At 62.9% G+C, this 26,356-nt stretch overlaps 2 protein-coding genes across 3 annotated transcripts; both read left to right on the forward strand.

The window, feature by feature from the left end:
- Window positions 1–759: 759 nt before the first annotated feature.
- On the forward strand, window positions 760–11,818 carry SLC12A9 (solute carrier family 12 member 9). Of its 2 annotated transcripts, none has more exons than XM_064385518.1 (13): window positions 760–1,161; window positions 3,898–4,032; window positions 4,205–4,342; window positions 4,571–4,870; window positions 5,088–5,195; window positions 5,302–5,413; window positions 5,509–5,666; window positions 5,932–6,014; window positions 6,324–6,448; window positions 7,766–7,958; window positions 8,127–8,301; window positions 9,052–9,198; window positions 9,652–11,818. In XM_064385518.1, the coding sequence occupies exons 2-13, from the start codon at window positions 3,939–3,941 to the stop codon at window positions 10,479–10,481; spliced, it is 2,463 nt and encodes an 820-aa protein (XP_064241588.1). In that variant the 5' UTR covers window positions 760–1,161; window positions 3,898–3,938; the 3' UTR covers window positions 10,482–11,818. The 2 variants fall into 2 exon arrangements, with proteins under 2 accessions (XP_064241588.1, XP_064241587.1); XM_064385517.1 differs by lacking the exon at window positions 760–1,161 and adding an exon at window positions 1,605–1,862.
- Window positions 11,819–14,047: 2,229 nt separating this feature from the next.
- Window positions 14,048–26,350, forward strand: ECEL1 (endothelin converting enzyme like 1). The gene is made up of 18 exons (XM_064385519.1): window positions 14,048–16,235; window positions 17,657–18,541; window positions 20,317–20,385; window positions 20,541–20,651; window positions 21,231–21,323; window positions 21,550–21,674; window positions 22,093–22,315; window positions 22,454–22,552; window positions 22,650–22,724; window positions 23,158–23,261; window positions 23,474–23,532; window positions 23,664–23,715; window positions 23,824–23,891; window positions 23,998–24,122; window positions 24,337–24,402; window positions 24,612–24,707; window positions 25,239–25,315; window positions 25,560–26,350. Exons 2-18 carry the CDS (start codon window positions 17,798–17,800, stop codon window positions 25,657–25,659), a joined length of 2,286 nt encoding a protein of 761 aa, XP_064241589.1. The 5' UTR covers window positions 14,048–16,235; window positions 17,657–17,797; the 3' UTR covers window positions 25,660–26,350.
- The last annotated feature ends 6 nt before the right edge of the window (window positions 26,351–26,356 follow it).

The following is a 26,356-nucleotide window of genomic DNA, read 5'->3' on the forward strand; positions in this document are numbered from 1 at the left end:
GCGTGCCCGGGATGGGGACAGCTTTGGCACCAGGGATGGGAGGTCTGCACTCACCAGCCCAGCTGGACAGTCTGCTACGTGCCTGCCGCTCGGCTGGTCGCTGGCACCACGTTTTGGGGTGCCACTGCCTTGCCCTAGTTGCCCCCCTCCTGTGCCCACGAGCCCAGCCTCAGCTCCTTTGGTGAAAGAGTGCAGCTGCATCTCCATCACTTCTTCGGGGTGCAGCAGATGCCCGTGCCCCTGCCTCTGTCTCTGTAAAAGGAACTGGGGTTTCTGGGTCCTATGTCCATTTGTGGGGTGCCCATCTTTGTTCAGGGGAAAGATGGGTGCCCTTTGTCTTTGCTAGGGGTAGGGGGTGTCCGTGCCCTCATGTCTGCTGGGGAACATGGGGTGTCCGTGCTCAAACCTCTGTACTCCCTAGAGGGTACCCACACCCCCCGTAAGTGCAGCAGGTGCCCGTGTCCCCATCCCCACTTCGAGTCCGGGGGGTGCCCGTCCCCATTAGGGGCAGGAGCGGCTCCGTGCCCGGGCTCCCCCGCTCCTCCCGGCCGCGATGGTGCCAGCGGGGCGCGGACAATGCCGCCTCAGTGGCACATCAAAGGCACGGGCTGCCCGCGGCTGGCACGGCGACAGGCCCGCCGCAGATGAAAGCCCCGGCCGCGCGGGCTCCCACCTCGGCCGCGGGGGCACGCCGTGCCTCGCCCCACGGGGGACGGCGGGGCCGAGTGGGGGGACACGGCGCCGCGCACGCAGGGGAGCGCTCTCCCGTGTCCCGCACGGATCCCCCCGCAGCGGTGACACGCGGGGGTCCGATCGCTCTGCTGACCGCAGCCGGCGCCCCCGCGGGTGCTCGAGGCCGGAGCGGTGCTCGCCCCCGGCCGCACCGTGCCCCCCGCTCCCGGTGCCGGTGCCAACCCCATTAACCTAATTGGCGAGGCGCTCGGCCGCCCCGGGCGGCGGCGGCAGTGGGACCCCGGGGCCCGGGCAGATCCCAGCCCTGGCAGCGGGCAGGGGGGGACGCTGCCCCCGGGGCCCCAATTGTCCGGTAATTGGCGCGGGCAGCCGAGCCCGGCCGGCAGCGCCGCGGGGCGGGGGAGCGGACATCGGCGGGGGCTGCACCGGAGCTCCGGGGGTGCCCGGGGCTACACGAGTCGGGATCAGGTGCTGGCCACTGGGGGGTCGGGGACAGGGGGCGCGTGGCGACGCGGGGGCGGGTTTTGGGGTGCGAGAGGAGTGGGGCGAGTTCGGAGGAGGCGAGTGGGGGACAGTGCCGGGTACCAGAGCGGGGAGCCCCCGGAAGGGCGGAGGGCAGTGGGTGTAGAGTGACTCGGGCTGCGGAGGAAGTCACTGTGGGGTGCTGGGGTGGGGCTTGGGGTGCTGTGGGAGAGCATTTTGGGACAGGGGCCGTGACAAGGGCGGGGGGCTGGGGGCGGGGCAGGGAGGGGGCGGGACCAGAGTGCAGGGTGGGCGGGGCCTCGATGGTGGGCTAATGAGGGGCGGGGCTTATCGAAGGGAGCGGTCGTGGGCGTGGCTGCGCGGAGGGTCGTGGGCGGGGCCGTGTGTGGGGCGGGGCCCGGCGGGTCGGGACCGGGTCGGCGGGCGGGGCCGCCGGGGCTGGGGCCGGGGCCGGGGCCGGACGCTTGTCGGGATCGGCGGGGCCCGAGCCGGGCCGGGCCGGGCCATGGCGAGCTCGGAGCGCAGCGCGCTGCTCACGTACCGCCTGTGCGGCGGCTCGGCCGAGGAGGAGCGGGGCCGGGAGCGCGGCCGGGCCGCCGCCGCCCCCCGCAAGCTGCCCACATTCCTGGGCGTTGTGGTGCCCACGCTGCTCTCCATGTTTAGCGTCGTCCTCTTCCTGCGCCTCGGTGAGTGCCGCCGCCCCCGGGGCATCCCCCGCTCCCGGCCGCGGCCCGGGGCCCCTCGAGAGTCACCAGCTCCGCCTGGTGCCCCCAGCCCGGCCCCCGTCTAATCCCGGGGCCCCCGCCTCTGGAGCCCCGAGCCACCCAGTCTGGGTCGCCAGTGCCCTCCCAGTGCCCTCTCCTGGGCCTCCGTCTGTGCTGCAGTCCCAGTGCTCCCCCCCAGTGCTCCCCAGTGCCCTCAGTCTAGGGGCCCCCGTGCCTTTCCCCTGCCTGCTCAGTTCCGGCCCGGGCTGGGGTCCCAGTGCTGTGTGTCCCCACCTGACCCCACTAGGCTGGGGGCTCGGGTCTCAGGACCCAGCGACAGGAACCTGCACTACAGAAACCCAGTTAGGACCTTAGGGACCTGCGTAAGGGACCCTAGTTCAAAACCCTGGTGTTCCACGAGTGGAATCCTGGGTCTTACCCGTGCCTTCCCTAAACGGGATTCCAGTGCCTTCATGCCCACCTGTCCCCTAGTGCTGGGACCCGACTGCTCCTCGGGCATCCTCCAGTGGCAGGCTCCAGCACCTCAGTTCTCTCCTGCATCCCATTCCGTGTCCCAAGGGCAGAACCCTGGTGTCCCCCAGCGGATACTCAGCTGCCCCTCTGTGTGTGCGCAAAGGGCACACGTTGTTTCCCAGTCTGCCCCCAGTTTGGTTATGAGTCTGTTATTGTGACAGGGGGGCAGGATGGGCACGGGCCGGGGCAGCTGGCAGCCTTTTGGGGGCCCTGAAGGAATAGGTGCCCCAGCGTGGCCCTGGGCAGGTGGGGGCGGGCAGTGTTTGCTCTTGGTCCGGGAACGGGAAAAGCTTTTCCTCTTTCGCTTTCCGCCCACGGAAAGCCCGGGGCGGGAGTTGGCTGCGTGCCCGGGGGGCCCGCCGGGCCGTGGGGGGGCTTGAGACCATTCCCCTGTCTGGGAGACCCCGCAGGATGGGGGCACGGCGCTCCCCTGTCATCATTCACCCCTTTCCCTCTCCCCTGCTTGGAGACTTCATAGAGGCTCTGACTCCCCAGCCCCACAGCGGCACCGGCCTCTCCCTGCCTGGCCTGGCCCCCCGCCCGGGGCTGTGTTACCCCGGGGACCGCGGGGCTGTAGGGGAGTGTCGGGTGGAGGGGAAGGAAAGCTGCCAGGAAGAGGAACTTTCCTGCTCTGGGGGGCCAAGGCTCTCCCTGTCAGCTCCCGCTTCCCCCACACCTCACACGCTCCCCAGATCTCCTGGGTTAGCAGCCCCTCCTGCTCAGGCCCGCGGTGCTTTTGGGGCATCCCTTTATTTCCACCAACACCCCCACCCACCCTTACATTTGGCACTCGGGTGCCCTCCGGCTCTCTGGGGACCGCAGCGGGTGCCCTCAAAGCCCCAAGGGCTCCTTGCGGTGCCGGTGCCCCGGTCACCCCCCGTGCTCTGCCGCGGGCACAGCCGCGGCCTGGCCTGTGGCCGCGATAGGGCATCGCCCTCAGCCGCCGCATCCCCTTCCTGCCCGCGCTGCCGCCAGCCGGCATCGCTGCCGTCACCCGGGCACGGCCGGGGGGGCTCTGGGCTCCCTCTGCGGGAACACCCATCCACCCACCCCGCTGGGAGCGGTGCCTGGCAGGGACACCCGGGCTGCCTCTACTTCCTGCTGTGCTGTAGGCAAGCGGGGCAGCAATGTGGAGAGCTCCTGACTCCCCGCTCTGGGGAACAAGAGTGGCAGCAGGGCACAGGGGTCCCAGCACCAGAGCTCCTTCCCTGTTTGTTTGGGTTTTGGGCACACCTGGGCCAGACATGGGTGGAAAATGGAGATACCCTGAGGGCGGGAGACACTGGTGTGTGCTGCTGTGGGTGGGAGGTGGAAGCATCTTCATCCTGGAACAGAAGGGGCTGGCAGGTCCTGGGGGGAGCTGTGGGCACAGGGATGGGAGTGGGCACATGCCTCAGTGGGGTGAGGTCTGTGTGGTGGCAGTGCCCAGGGACTCTGTCCACGCTCAGCTAATGGACATGCTGGCCTCTCCCATCCTCGGCAGGGTTCGTGGTGGGTCATGCTGGATTGTACCAGGCCCTGGCCATGTTTGCAGTGGCATACTTCATCATTGGCATGACGGTGCTGTCTGTGTGTGCCATTGCCACCAACGGGGCACTGGATGCTGGAGGAGCCTACTGTATCCTTTGCTGTGGGTGCTGCTGGGACAGAGCATGTGGGACAAAGTTGAGTGACTACCCAGTGGCCTTGGGGTGCCATGCTGAGGCTGGGACCCTGTTGGCCTGGGAGAGAGGGGTGGGAGCATCTGATGGTGGTTTGTGCTGCTGACATCTTCCCTTGACTCCAGCAAGATATGATCAGCCGTGCCTTGGGCCCGGAGTTTGGGGGCAGCATCGGGATCATGTTTTTTCTGGCCAATGTGTGTGGCAGTGCCCTCTATGTGCTGGGGCTGGTGGAGGCAGTGGTGGACAGCTTTGGGATCCCGCCTGGTGAGTACCGCCCTGCGTGGTGGCAGGGGACAGCAGGTGTCCCTTACCTGAGCAGCACTAGCGCTGTGCCAGGCATGCCAAGCATCATGCCCAGGGGAGCCAGCCATGGCTTACCCAGCCCTCTGGCCAGTGAGTTGGTGCCCATCATGCATGGCACAATGCTAGTAGCTCTCAGCTCCCAGTGACGCCCCCTCCGAGCTTTGCTGATCCTGACTTGTCTCTGCCCAGGGCAAGAAGCGGGCACAGGCGTCCACGTCCTGCCCCAGAGCTACTGGTACGAGCTGCTCTACGGCACTGTGCTGCTGGCACTCTGCCTCCTTGTGTGCCTCGTCGGTGCCTCCATCTACGCCAAGGCCACCTTCCTCATCTTCCTCATCGTTGCAGCTGTCCTGGGCACCATCCTCGTCAGCTTCTTTGCCACACGGCCCCTGAAGGTGCCCATCCGCCTGCCCAACGCCAATGGCACTGAGACTGATAATGGCTTCTTCACCGGCTTCTCCCTCAGCACCCTGCGAGACAACCTGGGCGGTGAGGAGAGGCTTCTCCCACCCTGCCTGCCGTGCCCACTGGCACTGCCACATCACATGGGGCTTGCTCAGGGGTGGGGGCAGCTTCTGGGCACAAAGCAGGTGCTGTGGGGTGGTTTCTCCTGTTGCTTGTGTGTGGGGACATAGGGGAGAGGGCCTGTGGTGGGGCTGTGCCGCCCTGGACAGCCTGTCACAGCCCCTGCCCGTTTGTCCTGCAGGTGAGTATAGGGTGGACTACACCACTGGGCAGATGATGAGCTTCAGCTCCGTCTTTGCAGTGATGTTCAACGGCTGCACTGGCATCATGGCAGGCTCCAACATGTCAGGTACGGACGGGAGGTGCCTGGCAGGGTGGCACCAGGAACAGGAACTGGGAGAGATCAAGGGTGTGCTGTGCCTATGGGCACTAATGCTGCCTGCTCCTGCCCACAGGGGACCTGAAGCGCCCGAGCTACTCCATCCCACGGGGCACCATCTCTGCTGTGCTCTTCACCTACCTCGTCTACAACCTGCTGGCTTTCCTCATGTGTGCCACCTGCAACAGGTATGGCCACCTCTCTGCATGCCAGGGTGTGCCAGCTGCCAGGGCATGCTGGCCTGGCGCAAGGCAGATGCCAGTGTGTCTGTGTCCCTCTCCAGGACCCTCCTGCAGAAAGACTACGGCTTCTTGCGTGACATCAGTATCTTCCCACCGCTGGTCACTGTGGGCATCTATGCTGCCACTCTCTCTGCAGCCATGAGCAACCTCATCGGGGCATCCCGCATCCTGTACGCTCTGGCCCGGGATGATCTCTTTGGTGAGTGCCCAGAATGCACTGGCACTTGTTGGAGCCCACTCAGCAGGTTGTCCCTGCTGGGGACCAGCCCTGACACCAGGGAACTCCCTTCTTGGTGTGGAGGTGATGGTTTGTGGGTTGGTGTGTGCCCATTTGGGTCACCTGCATGTCCTGGAATTTGCCCCCGCCCCAGCACTCAGGGTGGGGATGGGACTCCTGGCTGGTGGTTGAACCTGTGGCTGCCTCCTGGGGTGTCCCAGCCCAGCCTCCCTGCTTTGCCTTGCAGGCCGGGCACTGGCGCTGGCCAAGAAGACATCTGCCAGTGGGAACCCAGTGATGGCAGTGATCCTCTCCTGGCTGGTGGTGCAGGTGAGTTTGTCAGCGATGCTTCTTTCCTGGCCTCGCTGGGTGAAGGTTGGTTGTTCACCTGGGCTGGGTGTTGTGGAGCCTGGCACGTCCCCCTGCCCTGTGGAATTCCTCTCCCAACCCCTCTGCCCTTCCCTCCCTGAGGCGGGAGGTATCCCATAAATTAAGGATAAATCACAAAAAGGGAAAGGGATTCCTGTCTGTACCCTTACCCATCATACCCCCAGGATACACCCCCAGTGGACAGGGTTGGCTTGGGCACATGCCTGACGTGCCATCCCAGGGTGTGCATTCACCCTGTGCTCTCTGCAGGTTGTGCTCTTTTCTGGGAAGCTCAACACCATCGCAAGTGTCGTGACAATCTTCTTCCTCCTGGTTTATGCCACTGTCAACCTGGCCTGCCTGGCACTGGAATGGGCCTCGGCCCCCAACTTCAGGTACCCACTGCCACATGAGAGAGAGGCGTGCTGAGATGCTTGGCACTCACCCATCCCTCCATTCTTCTATCTGTGATTCCCCTGCCACCCCTGTGCCTGAGATTTATGATGAGGTGGTGGGCAGAGATGCTGAATGCCCCTCTCCTGGGCATTAGAGGGACAAAGACACCCCTGTCCCCGGGGAGAGAGAAGGGGACAGGTCCTGGAATGGCACTGGCTTGGCACAGTTCTCGTGCACTGGCACTGCTTTGCTGAGTGGGTACGGATAAATCCAGCACCACTGGGTACCACCCGCCCCCTCCCCTGAGGCTTTCCAGAGGTAATTTATAGCCTGGGCCCGGCCGGCTTCCCCCGGGCAGTTTGCCAAGCAGTGATGGAGCCCACTTTCCATTAGCACTAATTAAACTAACGGGGAAGGGGGAGGGAGGAAGGAGGATTCTGGTGGGAGGAGGAGAAAATATCTTCCAGGAAGAAGGAGTATGTGTAGCAGTCAGGTCCAGCCTCTGCTGCAGGGTGTGGGGTACTCTGGTGTGAGGCAGAGTACCTGCACCCCTGCCCAAATCTGGGGTGCAGGGGGAGCCTGATCTTCCTCCTGGGTGATGCCCACTGCTCTCAGTGCAGGATGCTGACTCCAGAGCAGGGAGAGTCCCCCAGGTGGACAGAGGTGTTGCACAAGTAGGGCTGGGTGGCACTGCTTGGGAGTCCCCCAGAGGTTCCATTCCCAAAGGAAAGCTGCAGCCTGTGCCAGGCTGTGGCTTGGTCCCTGCCCTGCCCAGCTGCTTCCTTGGCTTGGCAGGGAGTGGGGCAGGATCAGTGCCTGGGGGGAGCCTGCTGGCATGGGTAGCAACAGGACCCTCACCCACGCCACATGTGATGCCTCCCCCCTTCCCTCACTGAGGTCTGCATCAAGCACAGTGGAAAAGGATTTTAATTACCTTTCAGGAAAAACAGCAATTAGAGAAAATAACAGCTTCTCGCCTCCCCGCCTCTGCCTCCCTGCACCAGAATGAGCAGGCACTGTGGCTGGCAGTGCTGCCATGCACTACCTGGGTGTTCCAGGACAGTGCCAGCCCCATGACCATCATTGCCCTGTTTGCCCAGGGCTGGCAGCAACAGGCTGCCCACTGCCCTGGGAGATACCATCTCCCCTCCATAACTTCTCCTCCAGGCACATGGAGGAGACACGCGCCGGGCTGGCACAGCGGAATCACTGGGGGTGGGTGGTGTGGCTGTTTGGCACAGCTCCCCTTGCTGTGCCCTCCCCACAGGCAGCATGGGCACCACATGATGGCAGGTGTCCCCTCCTCCCTGCTGCAGGCCCACTTTCCGGTACTTCACCTGGCACACGTGCCTGCTGGGCATCGCCGGCTGCTGCGTCATGATGTTCCTCATCAGCCCTGTGTCGGCCTCGGCGAGCCTGGGCTTCCTCCTCCTCCTCCTCCTTGCCCTTCACTACCTCTCACCCAGCAGCACCTGGGGCTACATCAGCCAGGCCCTCATCTTTCATCAGGCAAGTGCTGTCCTCCTGTTGTCCCCTTATGGAGTGGAAAGCTGGTGTCCCCGTGGCAGCTCAGCTGTGTCCTGGGCAGCATGTCCTCAGGACTGGCATCCCCAGGGGGTGGTTTGGTGAAACAAAAAGGGTTGCTCACCTGTTTCCCTCCCTCCCTCCATCCTCCAGGTGCGGAAGTACCTGCTGATGCTGGATGTGCGGAAGGACCATGTCAAGTTCTGGCGCCCGCAGATGCTGCTGATGGTGCAGAACCCGCGAGGCAGCGCCCGCCTCATCGACTTTGTCAATGACCTCAAGAAGAGTGGCCTCTACGTCCTGGGCCATGTGGAGCTGCAGGACTTGGGTGAGGATCTGCACTGTCTCCTGTGCTAATGGCTTCTGCACTTTGCTGTGGTGCCAGAGGACTCCTGGGCTTCTTGGGTTGACACTGCTGACCAGTTGATGGCTGGGGAATGTCAGCATATTTTGGGCACATGTGTGGCAACATTGGGCTTGGCTGCTGTGGGGGACATCAGTGAGTTGTGTCTGTCCCATGCCTCCTGTGCACACACACTTTCACATGCATGTGCACGAGTGTCCATCCCTACACGTGCACGTGTGGCTCCTGACTATGTCGTTGTTGGCATGCACATGAGGCTTGTGCCAGCCAAGTTAGTGCCTGTACACACCCAGCACACACATGGGCACACACTTGGCACAGCCTTGCACACGTGTGTGCATGTGTCCCTGCTCACCTCATGCCTGCTGCTGTGTGTCCAGGGGTCTTGTGGGTGTTTGCAATCTCATCTGTGTTGGTTTGCACACATGTGCTCTCCCTGGCACATGACATGGCTGATGCACAGGCTCTGTTCCCCCTTCCCTGCTGTTGCTGTGGTGACTAATGGCCTGAAATTGGGGAGTGGGGATGGGGCTGCCTGGGGTTTTTTTACATATTTGTGTACAATTTTATATCTCTCTCTGTAAGCACCTACATCCCCCTCTCCATCTCACAGGTGATGGGCTGGGCACAGGGTTTTGCAGCAGGGGTGGACACCAGGGTTAGCCCCAGTATGAGATATCTGTCCCACTGATGCTGCTTTTGTCCCCCACCCAGACATGCTGCCCTCAGATCCGCTGCAGCCCCAGCAGGACTCGTGGCTCAGCTTGGTGGACAAACTGAATGTCAAGGCCTTTGTCAGCCTCACCCTTGCACCCTCGGTACGGCACGGTGTCCGGCAGCTCCTCTTCACCTCTGGCCTTGGTAAGTGGTGCCTGGTCTGGACATGAGTGAGGGTCCATCCTGCTGTCCCTGTGGGTTGAGAAGTGCCAAGGGGTTTGGAGGAACCTGGATGGTCGATGCCAGAGCCAAGTTTGCTCTTGGAAGCATCTGGGACGAGCTGTAGGCATTTTTGGGGTTCGGAAGCATCACTGCTGTCAGTATTGAGGGGCTCAAAGACACCCAGATGAGATGTTCTGAGGGGTTTGGAAGCAACCAGTGTGGGCAGTCCCAAAGCCAAGTGGGAGAGGTATTGAGTGGGCAGTGCAAAAATCGAGTCAGGTCTTGGAGCTATCTGGGTGTGATCCTGAGGGGTCTGAAACTGGCAGGGTGAGCAATGCCGAAGTCAAGCTGTGGCTTGTTGACGCCTGCAGTGCCAGGAGGGCTGGTGGAGCCCTCTGCCTCTGCTCAGCTGGGCTGATGTGCTCTCTCTGGCAGGTGGGATGCGCCCCAACACCCTGGTGCTGGGTTTCTACGACGACGAGGCACCGCAGGATGGTCTAGCCCGGCACCCCGCCTTCACCAGCGCCCGTGAGGAGATCCCCCTGGGCTTCCCCCCGCTGCGGGCACCCACCACTCCCAAACAGCTGTCAGCCCGGGAGTACGTGGGCATTGTGGCTGATGCCCTGAAGATGCTCCGCAATGTGCTGCTGGCCCGGCAGCTGGAGAGCCTGGACAAGGCCTGGGAGCTGCGGCGGGCCGCCAGCCCCCCGCCCACCATCCACGTCTGGCCCGTCAACCTGCTGCGGCCCGACAGCGCCTGCTACGCCGACACCTGCAGCCTGTTCCTGCTGCAGATGGCCTGTGTCCTCAACATGGCACGGGCCTGGCGCCGCGCCCGCCTGCGCCTCTTCCTCTGCGTGGAGGCAGGCACCATGCCCCATGCCCAGGAGGAGAAGCTGCGCCAGCTCCTCAAGGACCTGCGCATCCAGGCCCAGATCCAGCTGGTGCCGTGGGATGCCATCACCCGCCTGCACTGGCAAACCTGCCAGGGACCTCCAGGAGGGCCAGAGGAGGAAGAGGAGGAAGGGGTTGTGAACTTCCCGACCAACACCACCCTAGTGTCAGATGAGTACGTGTGCGCTGCCAACAAACTGGTCCTGGAGCAGAGCCCCGCGCCGGCCGTGCGCTTCCTCTACTTGCCGCGGCCTCCGGCTGACACCAGCCTCTACCCGCTGTACCTGCACCAGCTGGAGCTGCTCACCCGCGGGCTGGGCCCCACCGTGCTGGTGCACGGGGTGAGTGCTGTCACCAGCACCCAGCTCTAGGTGACCCCCAGGTCCCCCTCAGCTCCCTGTACCCTCCTTTGCCCAGTGCCTTTAGCAGCCTGAGGATGGCCCCAGTGTCTCCATCCTGGTGGACAAAGAGGGTACCCCACAGTGAGAGGTGGGTGCAGGGAGGGGGTTTGATTTTTGGGGATGTCTCCTGCAGAGGATTAAAGCTGCCCTAGCAGGATCCTGGCACAGCTCTGGGTCTGGACGGGCAGCACGGTGCATTCACGGTGCCTTTTCTTTGGAGGAGGGCATAGCAGGGTCCTGGGGGAGGCAGGCACTGGGTGCCCCAGTTGTCTGCTGGGAGCCCCTTAGTTGCACTCTGCAACCCCCTCTGTACTTCCTCCCCTGCCGCAGCCCCCGTCCTCTCCTCCGCCAGCTCCTCCGGGCACCCAGCCAGCAGCGGGGATTGATTAAAGGCAGCCTCGACCTTGGTGCCCCAGCTCCCCGCCATCCTCCTGCCTTTCATTAGGAAAAATTAAATGGGAAAGGGTGGGGGAGGGGAGCCAGGAGGCCTGGGCTCCCTGTGTGAGGCTAGGTGGGTGGGGGAAGCAGTCGGGTGCTGGCCCTAATGGCTGCAGTGTATGGCACCCTGGATCTTGCTCCATACCCCCAGTGCTGTTGGATGGGGGCTATCCAGATGCTTTTATCTGTAGTCCCCCCCACCACTATGGCTGCTGATCCCCTGGTGCTGGCAGGAAATTTGGAAATTATTTGTGGTGGGGTCCTTACCCACACACCTGGGTCTCCTGACCCGTTTCTTTGGGCATTTTTATTTTCCCACACACATCATGACCTGCAGGGGGAAGCTGGCCTTGCCCCCTGCCCTCCCTTATTGATTAGAGGAGGGCAGGAAATTGCCTGGGTGCTGGACAATAAATCCATCGGGTGCCTGGCGGGTGGGCAGTGTGCCCAGTGCTGCCTGATGGATTGCTTCCTATTAGCCCCAGCACGGGGGTGCTCCCAGCCAGGCTGAGCTCCAGCAGAGTGACAAGTGTGGCACTGCTGCCTGTGCCTGCTCTCACCAAACCTGGCACTGCTGGCTGGCAGCTCTGGTCAGGCAGAGGGCTGACAAAACCCAGGTGGTTGGGTGCAGCTGGGAGCAAAAATGGTGGAGACCCACATTTTGCAGTGGATTGTGCCCTGGCTGGGGAGGAGGGGCTGGCTTTGCTCTCTGCTGCAGGAGCTGGGTGCCCTGGGGCGAGCACCACGCATCCCACGGGATTTATTTACAAACAGTTGGAAGCTGGCACAGGACAGCCTGGCACCAGAGGGACCCGGAGGCCTATAATGTTAATTATCACCACGTAATTAAAAGCCCATAAAAAGCCTCACACTTCATTAAATTAAAGCTTCCCCTCACTGTGCCCATGGGCTCCAGCAGAGTTAACCTTGGCCATGCCAGGCACCAGCACCTCTGCAGGTGGGGTTCTGGGGCTAGGGCTGCATGGGACTCCAGGCTCAGCACCATGCAGCACCCCACAGTATTGAAGGGGTGAGCATGAGCACGAGCACTCTGTGACACCGTTTGTGTCACACCTGGGCCACGTGTGCCTGGGCTCATCCAGGGCTGCTGTCCCACTCAGAGATGCCCACGCACGGACATGGACACGTGTGCCCATGGCACCACTGCAGACACGCTGTCACACCCGCCGTGGCACGAGCAGGGGCTGACACGGGCACATGCACAGCCAGGTGTGTACACGCAGCAGAGGCAGCGCCGCACGCCCGCAGCGCGGCTCCCGCAAACCGGCTCTGGCACGCAGCGCCCACGCGGCACACACCTACACAAACAGCATTTTCCTCTTTCCCAACAGCCAGAGGTGCAGACAAACAGCTGAATTCACACCCCTGCATCGCCTCCAGACTCCCACCCATTGCTGTCTGTGCCCAGAGGGAATGGACTGTACAGAGAGCACCCGTGTGTGCCTGCCCCCTCTGTGCCTTGATTTCCCCGACCGCGGGGCTGTGCTGGGTAGAGCACGGTGAATGGGGGACCCCCAAACCCTCCTGGTGCTCTGGATCAGGGGTGCTATGCCAGGGTCTGGGGGGGCATACAAAGTGGGGAGGGGGCCCACCAGCACACAAGGAGGGATGTGTGTGTGTATGTGTGTAGATGTTCAGGCAGGGATACGCATAAACGAGGAGAGTGTGTGTGCATGTGGACATGGGAGGGGATGCTGTGCTGGGGGCTGTACACAAGGGGTGTCTGTATGTGCACACACGTTGGTGTGGGTGTATATACCCACCCCTAGGTGTGACACCCTGATGTGCACACAGGGCTCCAGGAAGGGGGAGCCAGGGGAGCACACACCCTTGTGCACTCGGGGTGTGCAAACTGGCACATGCATGTGCCCAGAACCCCAGGGCTCTGCTGCCAAGCGGGGCTGTGGGCAGGGGGCTGCAGGGGTGGGTGCCCATGCCCCGGCCCTGCGGGGGTGGGCAGCCAACAGGGCCTCGGCTATTTCTTGGAAATTTTGCAGCATTCATTTCAGTGCAAATAAAAGCTGTCATTGCCGGAGAAATGATACTGATCGGGGTCTGAAAAGACAGCAAATTACCCGCCTGAAAATGCACCGCTGGAAAAAAATGCATATTAAACACACAAAAAGGCACTTTGCCATCAGCCGCGCTTCCCCCGCCGCTCCAGAATAACCACACTTTACATAATTCTCCCTCTCCACCTCCGAATTAATTTCGCAGACAGAGGCAGAGGCAACCCTCTGACAATAGCGGAGGGGAGACGCGGCGGCGGGGGGAGTGGGGCTGGGGGCTGCTGGGGGAGTGCCTTGCTCTGAGCTGGGGCACGGCAGTAATGGGATGCCAGGTTTGGAGCTGGGGGAAACCGAGGGGTTTTGGGGGGGAGGGGGGGACGACGACGACTGAGGGGTTTGGGAAAGGTGAGTCCACGGGTGAGGGTTGTGGTAGTGGTTGGATGTACCCAGCTGTGGGGCGAAGCACTCTCGTACTCCCGCCTTGGGTGCTGGGGATGGGCCTCCTTGGGGTGGGACTTGTGGGGTGATGCCCACCCTAAACAGGCAAGTCTTGGCCCAGGTGTTTCCTATAAGAGACAACCCCTCGCTGGTGCAAATCTCCATGTGGGTGCACTAAAAGGAGACCATGAGGCTGTGCTGCCCCCCCAGGCTGACACTCCCAAACTGGCACCCCTCTAAGAACCCCCCGGGAGCCTGCCCTATTTTATTGCACCGTGCCCTGCGCCCCAGCACTGCCGCGGGAGCACAGCGGGCAGAGCGGGGGTCTGGCGCTGATGGTGGGGGGCTCATCTGGCTGGGTGCTCAGCACCGAGGGGCTGACAGAGGTGAGAGCGGATGGCGGAGGTTGGTACCGCGCTGCTTTGCATTTTCAATGACAGACCCATGCCGGGTGCTCGGGAGAGTGGAAAAATCTTATTTGTCACCTGCTGGCGATGCGCGGAGGCTCCCGCGCCGCGGCTAATCTTGGGGAAAATGAGGATGCCGGCGGGGTGGCCCGCGGGATGGGCAGGGCGGAGTGGGGCGGGCGGGCTGGGTCACGATGAGCGCCGGGCCACGGGATGCTCACACCCACCTGGTGATCTCTGGGTGTGTTGGCCCCGTGGCACGGATCCTGCTGTTGGATGTGGGTGGGCTGGGCAGTGTTTGGGCATCCAGAAGCAGGTGTCCTGTCCCCCAGCCCGGTCTGCAAAGGGGTAAACTCTTTTCTTCCATTCCAGCTCCAGCAGCAGCTGCTCGCCTCGCAGTACCAGTTCCACAGGTTTGCACTGCCTGCGCAGCCTCTCAGGGCACTCAGCAGACTTTTTTTGGGAAAGTCAACATTTGGAAGAGGGTGCAGGCACTACTGATACCCCATATTCACCCACAGGTGCCCATCCCACACCTGCTGTACCCTGACTTTTTGAGATGCCAACACCTGCGGGACTCCGCAGCGCTCTGCGGCCAGCTCAGATTTATCCATTATTTTATATCCACACGCCTTTAATTTTTACAGCCCTGTTGGAGCAATACCCAGGGCTGTTAATAACACCAGGCCCTCCCCGCCCCCCACGTGCATCCATCATGCTCCAACCAAGGTACCAAGTGTGTCTCAGGGCTGGGTGAGTGCAGGCACAGGGAGTCCCATGCCCCTATCTTCCAGCCAGCAGCCTCGTGAGCAGCAGGGTGGATTCCTTGTGCCCACCTGTGAAGCAGCCTGACTGGATGCCCTTGCATCCCACTGGGGTTGGTGATACCTGGCTGCTTTGGATGCCTGAGGTGTCTCTCCTGTGGGATTCATGATTCTTTCTCTCTTGGCATGTGCCCCATGAGAGCTGAGCTGCAACACCTGAGCTTGTGTTTAGTGTGCCAGGGTACGTGTGGATGGCAGTGAGTGCCTGAGTGTGAGAATGCATGTGAAGGCACAGAGTGTGTGTCTGTGCGGGTGCATGTCAGTGTGTACACGTGACGTACATGTGTGTCACTGCCTGTGCAGGTGCTGCTGGGTCTGGCTGCTGTAGAAGGCACCGTGCCTGGGCCGTGACCACCACCCCAGCACAGGAAAGAGCAGCCTCAGCAGCCCCAGGCACCAAGAGCTGAGCCTGGGGCCAGCCCACAGTACCCACAGGACAAGACAGCAGGTCCCACATAACCGAGCCACCTGTGCCATGACAAGCAGGGCCCCATGCCACAGCACAGCACCTGTGCTGTCCCTCCCCAGCACCCAGGAGACCCAGAGCCCCCTCTGAGCACCCAGGGATGTGCTGGCACGGGAGAGGGAGGGTAGCAGGGCACCCCTGAGCACCACAGGCAGGATGGCTGAGGGGGGCCAGAGTACCCAGGCACTGCAGGGGGCCACCGTGGGAATTGCTGGGCTATAAATCTCCTTGCTGGGCCCCCCCGTGGCAGAGCAGCTCACGATATTTATGTTGGGGATTTATCTGCAATGCAGTTTAATATTCCCGGACCTTTGCGTGTGTGTTCGAATGCACGGCTTCCTCCTCGTGCCACCCCTGCCACCCCCGTGCCCACCGTCTCACCCGGAGCCTTTCAGGCTCTGTCTGCTGCCCACCCACAGTCCTGTCCCCTTGCACCCACTCTGGCAGAAGGGGTCCGGGCCGGGCCGGGCCCCGCGGGGTTCCCAGCAGGGAGGGTGGGGGTGCCGGGATGCTCCTGGCACAGGCCGTCGGCCGTGCCCCCCGGTGCCCCTCCCGGGTGTCCGGCTGCCGGGGGGTGGTGTCCCCGGACGGGGGGTGCCAGGCGGACTGGTACTGCCAGCCCTGTGCCAGCCCCCCCGGGGTAAAGGGGCCCAGGGACACCCCTGCCCCACCTCCGCGCCGGCGAGGATGAGGTAAGGCTGGCGGGTGGCACAGGGCTGCTTCTTTTGCATAATAATCTCGTTAATGGAGCCTGGCCTGCGGGAGAGCCGGGCTGGAGACACCACCCCCTCCCCGCCCCGCCGCCTCCCTCCGGCCCCGCCGCTCCGCCAGCCGCGGCGCGGGGCGCGGAGCGGAGCGCGGGGCGCGCAGCCGGACGGGCGGCGCGGGGTCGGCCAGTCCCCGGCAGCCTCCTGACACCCCCCGAGAGAGCCGGTGAGCACCCCCAGGGCCCCCCGAGCATCCCGAACAGCGTCCCCGAGCACCCCGGCAGCGTCGCTCCAGCATCCCGGGAGCATCCTCCAAGTATCTCGGTGAGCAAACGACGAGCGACCGCCGAGCAGCCGCGTACTTCCCGGGCAGCAGAGCGAAGATCATCCCCCCAGCATCCCTCGAGTACCTCGGTGAGCACCCCGCGAGCAGCCCGGGGAGCAGTTCCCGTGCCTGCCGGCTAGCACTCCCCGAGCATCCCCCGAATATCCCGGGCATCATCCTGGGGAGCACTTCCCGAGCATCCCTCGAGCAACCCTCGAGCATGGCCCCGAGCACCAAAGGCATTATCCCGGCCGGCATCTCCCTAGCACCTCCCGAGCATTTCCCTACCATCGCGGCAAGCACCTTCCCGAGCATACTGGGCAGGCAGCATCCTCCGAGCATCGCGGGCAGCATCCCCCAGGAACCCCCGAGCATCCCCTGAGCACCTCGGGCAGGTACTGAGCAGCATCCCTCGAGCTTCCTGGGCAGCCCCCTGCCCCCCCACGCTTTGCCGTGCCGGCTGCCGTCCCCGCTAACTTTCCGACGGCAGCGGCTCCCTGGCACGGGCACTGCCGGGCTGCTGCGCCGGGGCACAACTTTGCCCAAGTTGCGGAAGGAACGGGGGCGCGGGGGAGCCCCGCTGTGGGGATACTGGCCACCTCCCGAGCAGCTTTTTGTTCCCAACCCGTCCTCCCCCACCTGCAAATCCAGATACCATTCTGCACCAAGCAAGAAGCGGGGTCTTCTTTTGAAACCCCCCCCCCCCAACCCATGTATGTCCCCACCCTCCTTTCCCCGTGGGCAGACCCCCTCCTCCCCAGCATGTCGCCCTGGCAGACACCCCTGCCTGTCGTGCACCAGCCAGTGGAGAGGGTTGGTGGATGGTGGTGGTGGTTGTGGGGGAATGCTGTGATGTGTCCGCGGGGTGCAGGGCTCCCCCCAGACTGGAATTAACTTTGTTCACACATCACGCACCGCGCCACAATTTGACACAATGCAATGCAACACGGCGCAGCACCACCCCACACAGCACAATGCAACACCGCCCGCCACGGCGCAGCACCAGCCGTGCAGCCCACCATGGGGCCACACAACCCGGCCCAGCCCACAGCACCCCAACTCCACGGCTTCCCTCGCAAATCTCCCCAAAGCCCCTCTTCCTCAAGCTGCTCACCCCATCCATACCTCACCCAGAGAGACTGGCAGCCCTGTGCTCCCCCTGGCTGGGAAGGGTTCTCATGGAGCTGAGTTTGGGTTCACTGGAACACCTTGGACATCCACCCAGCATGGGTGCTCCGGCTGGAGCGCTGTGTGGGTGTGGAGGGTGTGAGATAGCTGTGCCAGTGACTGAAATGTGCCATCATGCAGGTGTCCTGTCGCCAAAGGAACTGGCAGAGGGGACAGCCATGGGGTAGAGGTGGCACCAAGCTCCTGGCACTATGGACAATCTCAGTGCTAGCAGTGGGGCACACATGGGGATGGATATAGAGGCAGCAATGACGACAAGAAGCAACCCCTCCGCCCTTGCTCCTCCCAACCCCCCCTTATCCATCTCCTCTGCCTTTTCCAGGAGCTTCCTTACTCACCCGGACATCAGCACTTCCCCGTGGCAGGCACGGCTCCGGCATGAACTGCGGGCTGCCTGAGCCTGAGCTCCCCCTGCCCTGAGCCCCCTGCACCAGTGCTGCTGGCAGGACCCCCATCCCTGGCCATGGAGAAGACCTACTCGTTGACGGCGCACTATGATGAGTTTCAGGAGGTGAAGTACGTGAGCAAGTACCAGAGCGGGACGCTGCCCAACGGCTTTGCCCTCCAGCTGGGCGCGGGGGCCAAGAAGCGCCGTGGGGGGCTGCCACGCTGGAGCCGCCGGGAGGTCTGCCTGCTCTCAGGGCTGGTCTTTGCTGCGGGGCTCTGCGTCATCTTGACGTGCATGTTGGTCCTCAAGTACCTGGCGACCGAAGGGGACAGCTACTGCCTGGAGGGGTGCCAGGAGAAGAAGGCCTTCCTGCGGGCGTCCCGCTTCCTAAGTGCCAACATGGATGCTACCATCGACCCTTGCCAGGACTTCTACTCCTTCGCCTGTGGCGGCTGGCTCCGGCGACACGGCATCCCTGAGGACAAGCTGGTGTACGGCACCATCGGGGCCATCGCTGAGCAGAACGAGGCCAAGCTGCGGGCGCTGCTGAGCCGGCCCGTGCGGCGCCGAGCCCGCGCCTCGGCAGAGAGGAAGGTCAAGGAGTTTTTCCGCTCGTGCCTGGACCGGGCTGAGATCGATCGGCTCGGCCCCCGGCCCATGCTGGAGGTCATCGGGGAGTGTGGTGGCTGGGATGCCCCTCCGGACCGCAGGGACATCAACGAGCTGCTCTACAAGACACAGGGTGTCTACAGTGCTGCCGTGCTCTTCTCCCTCACCGTCAGCCTGGACGAGAGGAACACTTCCCGCTACGTCATCCGGGTGAGGGCACCGTGCCCCTGCGGCTGCCCCCTGCCCCTGCCACCCAGCAGTGCCGCTGGCACCTGCCTGATGTCACTGTCCTTGTTGCAGAGGCGCTGAGTGCCTGCGCAGTGTCTGGGCTTGGCTATCGCAGGTGGCTGGGCTGGGGACCCCTCCTGTCCTTGGGGACCCTCCTGTCCTTGGGGACCCTCCCGTCTTTCCAGCATGGGACCCCTGTGTCAGGCTACCCTGGGCTGAGGGTGGCACCTCCAGGACAGGGCTGGGGACAGGGCCAGAGGGATGCACTGAGTGAGGCAGCGCCACCTGCCTGGGTGCTGAGGACAGCCCAGCAGGGCACCAGGGACTGCAGAGTGCTGGTAGCCAAGCCCCTCACCTTGGCACCGTGGCTGCCACCTGCACACAGGGGCCAAGCCCCGGCAGAGGCAGGGAGATGCCCACCAAGCCCCCAGTAGTGTGCCAGGGCATTTTCCCATGGCTTTCTCAGTCTTTCCAGCCCCTGCCAGACCATGTCAGTCACCCTGAGATACCACCAGAGTACAGGTGTGCTTTACCTGGCTGGCCAAGTGTCTTGGTGGGCATGGTGGGAGCACAGCAATGGCATTGAGGGGATGCCGTGGTGGGCTCGGTGATGGGCACAGAGGTGGGAATAGCAGGGAAAGGGTGGGCACGGGTGCACGCGGTGGTGGCGTGGTGGGAACGAGGTGATGGTGATGGCGAGGGCAGTGGGGGGACACAGTGGAGGAGACGAGCAGCCCGGTTCCCTGTGAGATGGTGGGGCTGGGGCATGTGAGTGTGAGTGGGTGTGCAGCGCCGGGGCGGCTCGCTGCCGGCTCCGGGCCGCGCGTGTGTAACACTAGAGGGAGCGTCTGTCACAGGGAAAGGGTGGGCGGGCTGAGCGGGGACCGTGGGCGTGGGGGGAGATGGGTGTGACAGCCAGGGCTAAGGGTCAGGGCTTGGGGTGTCGGGGGGTGTGATTGGGGCTGGGTGTGCGAGGGGTGTGAGGGGACAGGGGGTTGGGGGTGTCGATGGGGGCTGCAGGTTTCAGCACCTGCAAAGGGGGCAAGGGTGATGAGGGACAAGGGGAGGAAGGCTGGAGGTGGCCGTGGCTGTGCGGGCAGTGCTGCGGCAGTGTACAGGGGGCATGTTTTTTGGGGTTTTTGTGTGTGTGTGTGTGTGCATAGAGCAGGGGTGACACGGCTGGTGCCCGTGTAGGGATGGGAGCATCCATGGCTGTGTGTCCAGAGGGGCGAGTTACCTGTGTGCCTGTGTGTGTGTGTGTGTGTGTTTGTGTGTGTGAGTGTGCAGGTATGTGCAGTGTGCCCAGGTGTGTGCATGGCTCCGAGGCTGTGCCTGTGGTTACAGCCCAGCAGGGCAGTGTGTGAAGAACGAGGGTGTCCATGCAGCTCGCCATGCAGGCTGCAGCACAGCAGTGGGGCTGGCCATGGGGCAGCTGGGGGACACCAGGGAGCAGAGATGGGGCAGAGAGTGGTGGCAGCACAGGGCAGGCACTGAGGCAGCCTGTGTGCCAGTCAGGCTGTGGAGCAGGGTCCTGCTCTCTGCCCAGCACTCCCAGCCTGTTGCATGCTGCCTGCCACAGCCTCTTGCAGGAGGGAAACTGAGGCAGCAACGTGCCCGTTCCTGGGGCTGCTCCAGCGCACTGCCATCCTTCGGCTCCAGGGGACACCAGGGCCACTCTGTGGCACGGGGAAGGTGAGGGGTGGCAGGCTCAGCACAGCGCGCTCCCTCTGCTCACCCAGTGCCCCTTTCTTGCTCAGATCGACCAGGACGGGCTGACCCTGCCCGAACGGACCCTCTACCTGGGGCAGGATGAGGAGAGCGAGAAGGTGAGGGGGCACAACGATGCCGTGGGGACACCAGGAGAGGGACCAGCAGGCAGCATGGCTGGCAGACAGAGGGCACCCCACTGCCACCAGTGCCGGGGACTGGGGTGCCAGGGGACAGTGGGGGGTGGCCCTGAGCATCCCTTGCCTCTGAACAGATCCTGGCTGCATACCGAGTGTTCATGGAGCGACTGCTCAGCCTCCTGGGGGCTGAGCACGTGGAGCAGAAAGCCCAGGAGATCCTGCAGCTGGAGCAGCACCTCGCCAATGTGAGAGGGATACATGCCACGAACCTTGGGGTGCCCTTGTCCAGCCTTGGACATCCCAGTCAGATTTTTGGGGACATCCATGTCTGCTTCTGAGCAATCTCATTCCAATCCCTCCATGGGGACTTCCACTCCCAGCCCTTGGGGACCTTCAGACCTAGAACTTGGGGATCTCATCCTCTTGAGGACCCCACAGCAGAGCTTCAGGCACCCAGTCCCACATCCTGAGAACCCCCAGACCCAGCCCTTGGGGCAACCACTCCAGCCCCACATCTAGTCCTTGTGAGGCCACTCTGGGCCCTTGTAGAGTCCATATACAGGTCTTGGGGACATTAGTCTGGACCTTGGAGGGGCATGTGTACCCATTCCTCAGATAACCCAGTTCCTTGGGACCTTCTGCCCAGCCCTCAAGGTCCCACTGGCAGCAGAGGGCTCCTGAGGCAGGGAGTGGGAAGGATGTGGGTCAGTACCCACATTAGAGCTGCCCTGTTGCCCAGTCACATGCCCCATCCCAGTGTGCTATCCCTGTGTCACCCTCAAGGCGGGCAGAGGGATGGTGACAGCCGTGCCCACCCTGTGCAGATCACGGTGTCTGAGTACGACGACGCGCGCAGGGATGTTGGCAGCATGTACCACAAAGTGACCCTGGCCGAGCTGCAGCGCATCACTCCCACGGTGAGCACCCCTGGTGCCAGCCTGTCAGCCTGTCCCCATCTGCCTGTGCCCCACACTTGTCCCCATCCCCCTGCTCCATGCCCTCAATGCCCACCACTATCCCAGTTAAATCCACTTGAGGATAATGCACTCCTCTAGTGGGAGGCTGGAAAGCCTGGAGGGGTTCCCCTCCAGGGTGGCATGGAGTGGGGGTCCCCATGCCCCCTGACAGTGCCTGCCCTGGCAGCTCAAGTGGAAGCGCTTGCTGGACCGCATCTTCCATGACAACTTCTCGGAGGAGGAGGAGGTGGTGCTGCTGGCCACCGACTACATGCACAAGGTGTCCAACCTCATCCGTGTGACACCCAGCAGGTGAGGGGGCTGGCACCCCTGTGCCCCTGGCACCTTTCCCAGCCTGGCAGGGGGCACAGGACAGCTGTGCCTGGAACCTCCCCCCATCACCCTTCTCCTGGTGGGGGAAGGCCAGGCTGGGCACAGAAAATCTGGGAAAGCTTGTGGGAAAAGGCGCTGTTGTGAGCACCACAGCATCCTGGTCGTGCCTGGACACCTGCTGAGCCACTCCTGACAGAGCTCACCAGACTCATCACACATCAGGGAGGGACATGGTGCCAGAATGTCCCTGTGCCCCCACCAACCTTTGGCCCCCAGTGTTTCCCCAATGTGTTCCTGAGCAGAGGTGTCCCAGAGCAGAGTGTCCCCATCCTGGCACATGCTGCCACCCTCCCCTGTGCCTGGGGACATGCTGAGGCCGCTCCCGTCCCTGTCACAGGATCCTTCACAACTACATGCTGTGGCGCATCGTGGTGGTGCTGAGCGAGCACCTCTCCACGCCCTTCCGCGACGCCATCCACGAGCTCTCCAAGGAGATGGAGGGCAACGAGAAGCAGCTGGAGCCGGGGAAGATCTGCCTGAGCCAGGCCAACAAGCACTTTGGCATGGCCCTGGGAGCTCTCTTCGTTGAGGAGCACTTCTCCTCTGCCAGCAAAGCCAAGGTAGGTGATGCTGCCTGTGGGCAGGAAGCCACCATGATTTCCATCACCTTGCCAAAGTGCCTACTGCCCCCACCAAGGGCTGTCTGGCTGGTGATGGATGGTGGAGATGCCATGCCAGCACCATGTGACCCACCATAGGTGCAGCAGCTGGTGGAGGACATCAAATACATCCTCGACCAGCGCCTGGATGAGCTGGACTGGATGGATGAGGAGACACGGAGAGCAGCCAGGGCCAAGGTAGTGGCCCCTAGCATGCACTCCTGTCTTTGGCCCCATCACCAGAGCAGAGGCACATGGGATAGGGGCCTGAACCCACCACTGATTTTGCCCACAGCTCCGGTACATGATGGTGATGATTGGGTACCCTGATTTCCTGCTGAAGCCAGAGGCCATCGACAAGGAATATGAGGCAAGGGATAGCCAAGGAACATGTGAGGACATGGGCACATAGTGGGGGAAGATGATCCCCACATCTGCATCAGGCTCTGTGGAGGTGCCCCCCCAAAACAAGCCCCCTCCTGGTGCTCACAGTGCTGGCAGGGTGCCCCACACCCAGCAGTGCCATACAGTCCCTGGGGTCTGGGCTGGTGTCTCCTTCCCCACACTGCAGCTCCCAGAGCTCAGCCCCATCCTTGGCAAGGGCTGGGGGTGCTGGTGTGGTCCAGGGACCTCATGGAGCTGACAGAGGAGCAGCTGCCCCTGTGGACACACAGCATGGGACATGAGAACACACTTGTGACACATCCACAGTCACTAAGGCTCAGAGGGGTGGGAGGACACCAGTGCCTGCCCTCTGCACTCTTGGGGCTGGCATCTCCCCTGATGTAGCTGTGCCCCCCCAGTTTGAGGTGGATGAGAAGACCTACTTCAAGAACATCCTCAACAGCATCGCCTTCAGCATCAGGCTCTCGGTGAAGAAGATCCGGCAGGAGGTGGATAAATCCGCGTGGGTATCCCCTTGCCCTGGGGGGACATGGAGGGGCCCAGCATGGTGCCACCAGTGTCCCCTGTCCCCATGACCGGACACAGCCTAAAGGCTGTAGGCAGAAGGGCACAGGGATGCCAGGAGTGCCCCCGCTGTTCCCCAGCTGTGCAGAGGGATGGCACTTCCATGTCCCTCGGTGCTGTGCAGCCCAGCACTGCTGTCTGTCCTTGCAGGTGGCTGCTGCCTCCCCAGGCACTGAACGCCTACTACCTGCCCAACAAGAACCAGATGGGTAAGCACTGCCCGCCCCCGATCCGCCCCCGGGCGGGGTGGGGACAAGGCCCAGGGTCCCGTGGTGCTGGGTGATGCTGTGGGTGGGTACAGGGCAGGGTGACACCCAACAATGCTCTCCTGTGTCCTCAGTGTTCCCTGCTGGCATCCTGCAGCCCACACTCTACGACCCCGAGTTCCCGCAGTGAGTGTGGGGCTGGGGGATGGCTGGGGGGTTGCCATGTCATGGGGCCACCCCCATCCCTGCCAGCAGCGTGCTCTCCACCCTCTCACCCTGTTCCCCACCCAACAGGTCACTGAACTATGGTGGGATTGGCACCATCATTGGCCACGAGCTGACCCATGGCTACGATGACTGGGGTGAGTGTCCCTCCTATATCCTGCCCGGATGTGAGGATGGGCTGAGGCAGCCAGGCAGGACGCCTGGGTCCCTTGTGACTCCTGGAGGTGGCGGTTGCCTTGGCAGGGGGACAGTACGACCGGCACGGGAACCTGGTGCACTGGTGGACGGAGCGGTCGTACAGCAAGTTCCTGAAGAAGGCGCAGTGCATCGTCAACCTCTACGACAACTTCACTGTCTACAACCAGAGGGTGAGACCCCCTCTCACCCAGCACAGCTGCCCCACGGTGGGGTCCCTGCTGCCCCATTGCTTAGGGCTGGGTGCCTGCAGAACTGACTCTGCCCTGCCCAGCCCTGAGGCCCAACAATTCATCACACCTTAGCTTGGAAATTCCTCAGGGCATTGGCTGCAGCATGGGGATGGGGACACCTCTGTTCCTGCTGTCATTTCTCCTCTCTTGACAGGTGAATGGCAAACACACACTGGGGGAGAACATCGCTGACATGGGGGGGCTCAAACTGGCCTACTACGTAAGTGTCCCCCCACCCTGGGTGTCACAGCCACGGGCAGCTGCTTGTGCCATCCCTGTTGAGTGGGAGGAGATGCCCCAAACCCTCCTCAGTCCCTGCAGCCAGGACTGAGCACAATCCTAATTGCTGGTGGCTGGGGCCTTGGGGGTGGGTCCAGGGTGGGTTTGGGGAGTAGCCAGGCCATGCTGAGGGCACCCCTTGTTCTCCAGGCCTACCAGAAGTGGGTGAGGGAGCACGGCCCCGAGCACCCCCTGCACCACATGAAATACACACACGACCAGCTCTTCTTCATCGCCTTTGCCCAGGTGAGCCCCTGTGCTCCTCACATGTAACAGCTGTTGGGGCAGGAGGGTCACCTTGTGTGGGGCCAACAGCCCAAAGGGATGGGGAGAGAGCCTTGGGAGACCCAGGGCCAATGGCCAGGAGCTGGGCTCGGCTGCATCAGCAGGTCCTGGGCTTGGGGTATAGAGCCCTGGATGAGAACCCCACACTGTCCTGTTGTTCCTGTGGACCCTACAATAATAAATTAATGTGTCCCTCGTGACTTCCAGGGGCTCCAGAGTGACCAATACACTGGATCCCAAAATTCTAGGAAATTCTGCAGCCAGGCAGCTTACAGTCAACCCCGGAGATCCTACAACAGCAAACACGATTCCACGTTCTCCCAGCCCACTTAGACCATGTACACAGGCTCCTGGGAGACCCTACAATAACAAATTCAATCAGGGCATCACTGCCCTCAGTCCCCAGCAGCCAGAAGGGCCATGGTGTCCTGGTGGTTGCCAGGATCCAGGGTGCCCCGTGTGGCTTGTCCATGGAACCTTCTTCCCCTGCAGAACTGGTGCATCAAGCGGAGATCCCAGTCCATCTACCTGCAGGTGCTGACAGACAAGCACGCCCCGGAGCACTACAGGTACTGGCTGCTCCCAAAATGGGGGGGCTGGGGGCATGGTGGGTGCCAGCCTTCCCCACAGCTGTCAGTGCTGTGCACAGTGGGATGAGCACCCTTTGGAGTGCTGGTGCCAGCAGATTTTGGGTGATATCCATGGGGCAGGGTGGGGTTCTGCTGGGGTGAGCATGTGCTGTGAGTGGGGTGTGAGGCAGCAGTGCAGGGGACAGGGGGTACCAAGCTCTGAGATCCTTCCCTCTCCCGGCAGGGTCCTGGGCAGTGTCTCACAGTTTGAGGAGTTTGGACGGGTCTTCCACTGCCCCAAGAACTCGCCCATGAACCCAGTGCACAAGTGCTCAGTGTGGTGAGGCTGATCCCCCTCCAGCAGGCTGGGACCCTCCATCCCCTCCCCTGCCTAAATGTGCACTTTGTGCCCGCTCCCCAACTTCCCATCTCCTTTCCTATTCTCCAGGTAAAGGGGGCACCCTCGGGTGTCAGAGGGTGTCACCCCAAAGACAGACACCTTCCACAGGGGTGTAGGCAGCAGAAACACTTGGGTTGGGCAGACGCCTCCTGCCCCTGCCCCTCCCATCCACTGCCCTGTGCAGTGAGGCATTGTCATTCCCCATGGAGGAACACGGGCACCCCTGTACCCCCTTTTCTGCCCACCCAGCCCAAGCCCTTCACCCAGCCCTACCACATCCATCCCAGTCAGTCAAGGCAGGGGGAGGACTCCAGTGGCTCCAAGGGGCTGCCCCATGCCAGAAGCCTCCCCTGCACGGTGCCCTCCCTGGCATTCCCCATGCCAGCCCCTCCTGTCCATGCACCAGCCCTGCCCAGGAGGGGCACAGCGGCGCAGCCGGGCTGGGCGATGCCAGCCTGCCTGGCAGCGCAGGCACACAGACACTGCTGTATCTTTGGCTGCTGTTTCTGGTCAATAAAGCACTGGATATGCTGGGTGGCTGCCAGGGGCCATGGCCAGGGGATGGGAGCAGTGGGCAGCACCCCCAGCCCTGCCCACACGGCACAGGCACCCCCAGTCCACGAGCACGCTTGTCCCACCAG

The sequence above is a fragment of the Passer domesticus genome, chromosome 11, assembly GCF_036417665.1.
Source record: "Passer domesticus isolate bPasDom1 chromosome 11, bPasDom1.hap1, whole genome shotgun sequence".
NCBI lineage: Eukaryota > Metazoa > Chordata > Aves > Passeriformes > Passeridae > Passer > Passer domesticus.

What these genes read in the sequence shown, in the direction of transcription:
- SLC12A9 (XM_064385517.1), top strand. Translation starts at nt 1,682, where the DNA reads ATGGCGAGCTCGGAGCGCAGCGCGCTGCTCACGTACCGCCTGTGCGGC. An exon ending in GGATGCTGGAGGAGCCTACT is followed by an intron (nt 4,033 to 4,204) that starts GTATCCTTTGCT and finishes GACTCCAGCAAG; the next exon opens with ATATGATCAGCCGTGCCTTG. An exon ending in AGGCCCTCATCTTTCATCAG is followed by an intron (nt 7,959 to 8,126) that starts GCAAGTGCTGTC and finishes TCCATCCTCCAG; the next exon opens with GTGCGGAAGTACCTGCTGAT.
- ECEL1 (XM_064385519.1), top strand. Translation starts at nt 17,798, where the DNA reads ATGGAGAAGACCTACTCGTTGACGGCGCACTATGATGAGTTTCAGGAG. An exon ending in ATCCGTGTGACACCCAGCAG is followed by an intron (nt 21,675 to 22,092) that starts GTGAGGGGGCTG and finishes TCCCTGTCACAG; the next exon opens with GATCCTTCACAACTACATGC. An exon ending in CACGCCCCGGAGCACTACAG is followed by an intron (nt 25,316 to 25,559) that starts GTACTGGCTGCT and finishes CTCTCCCGGCAG; the next exon opens with GGTCCTGGGCAGTGTCTCAC.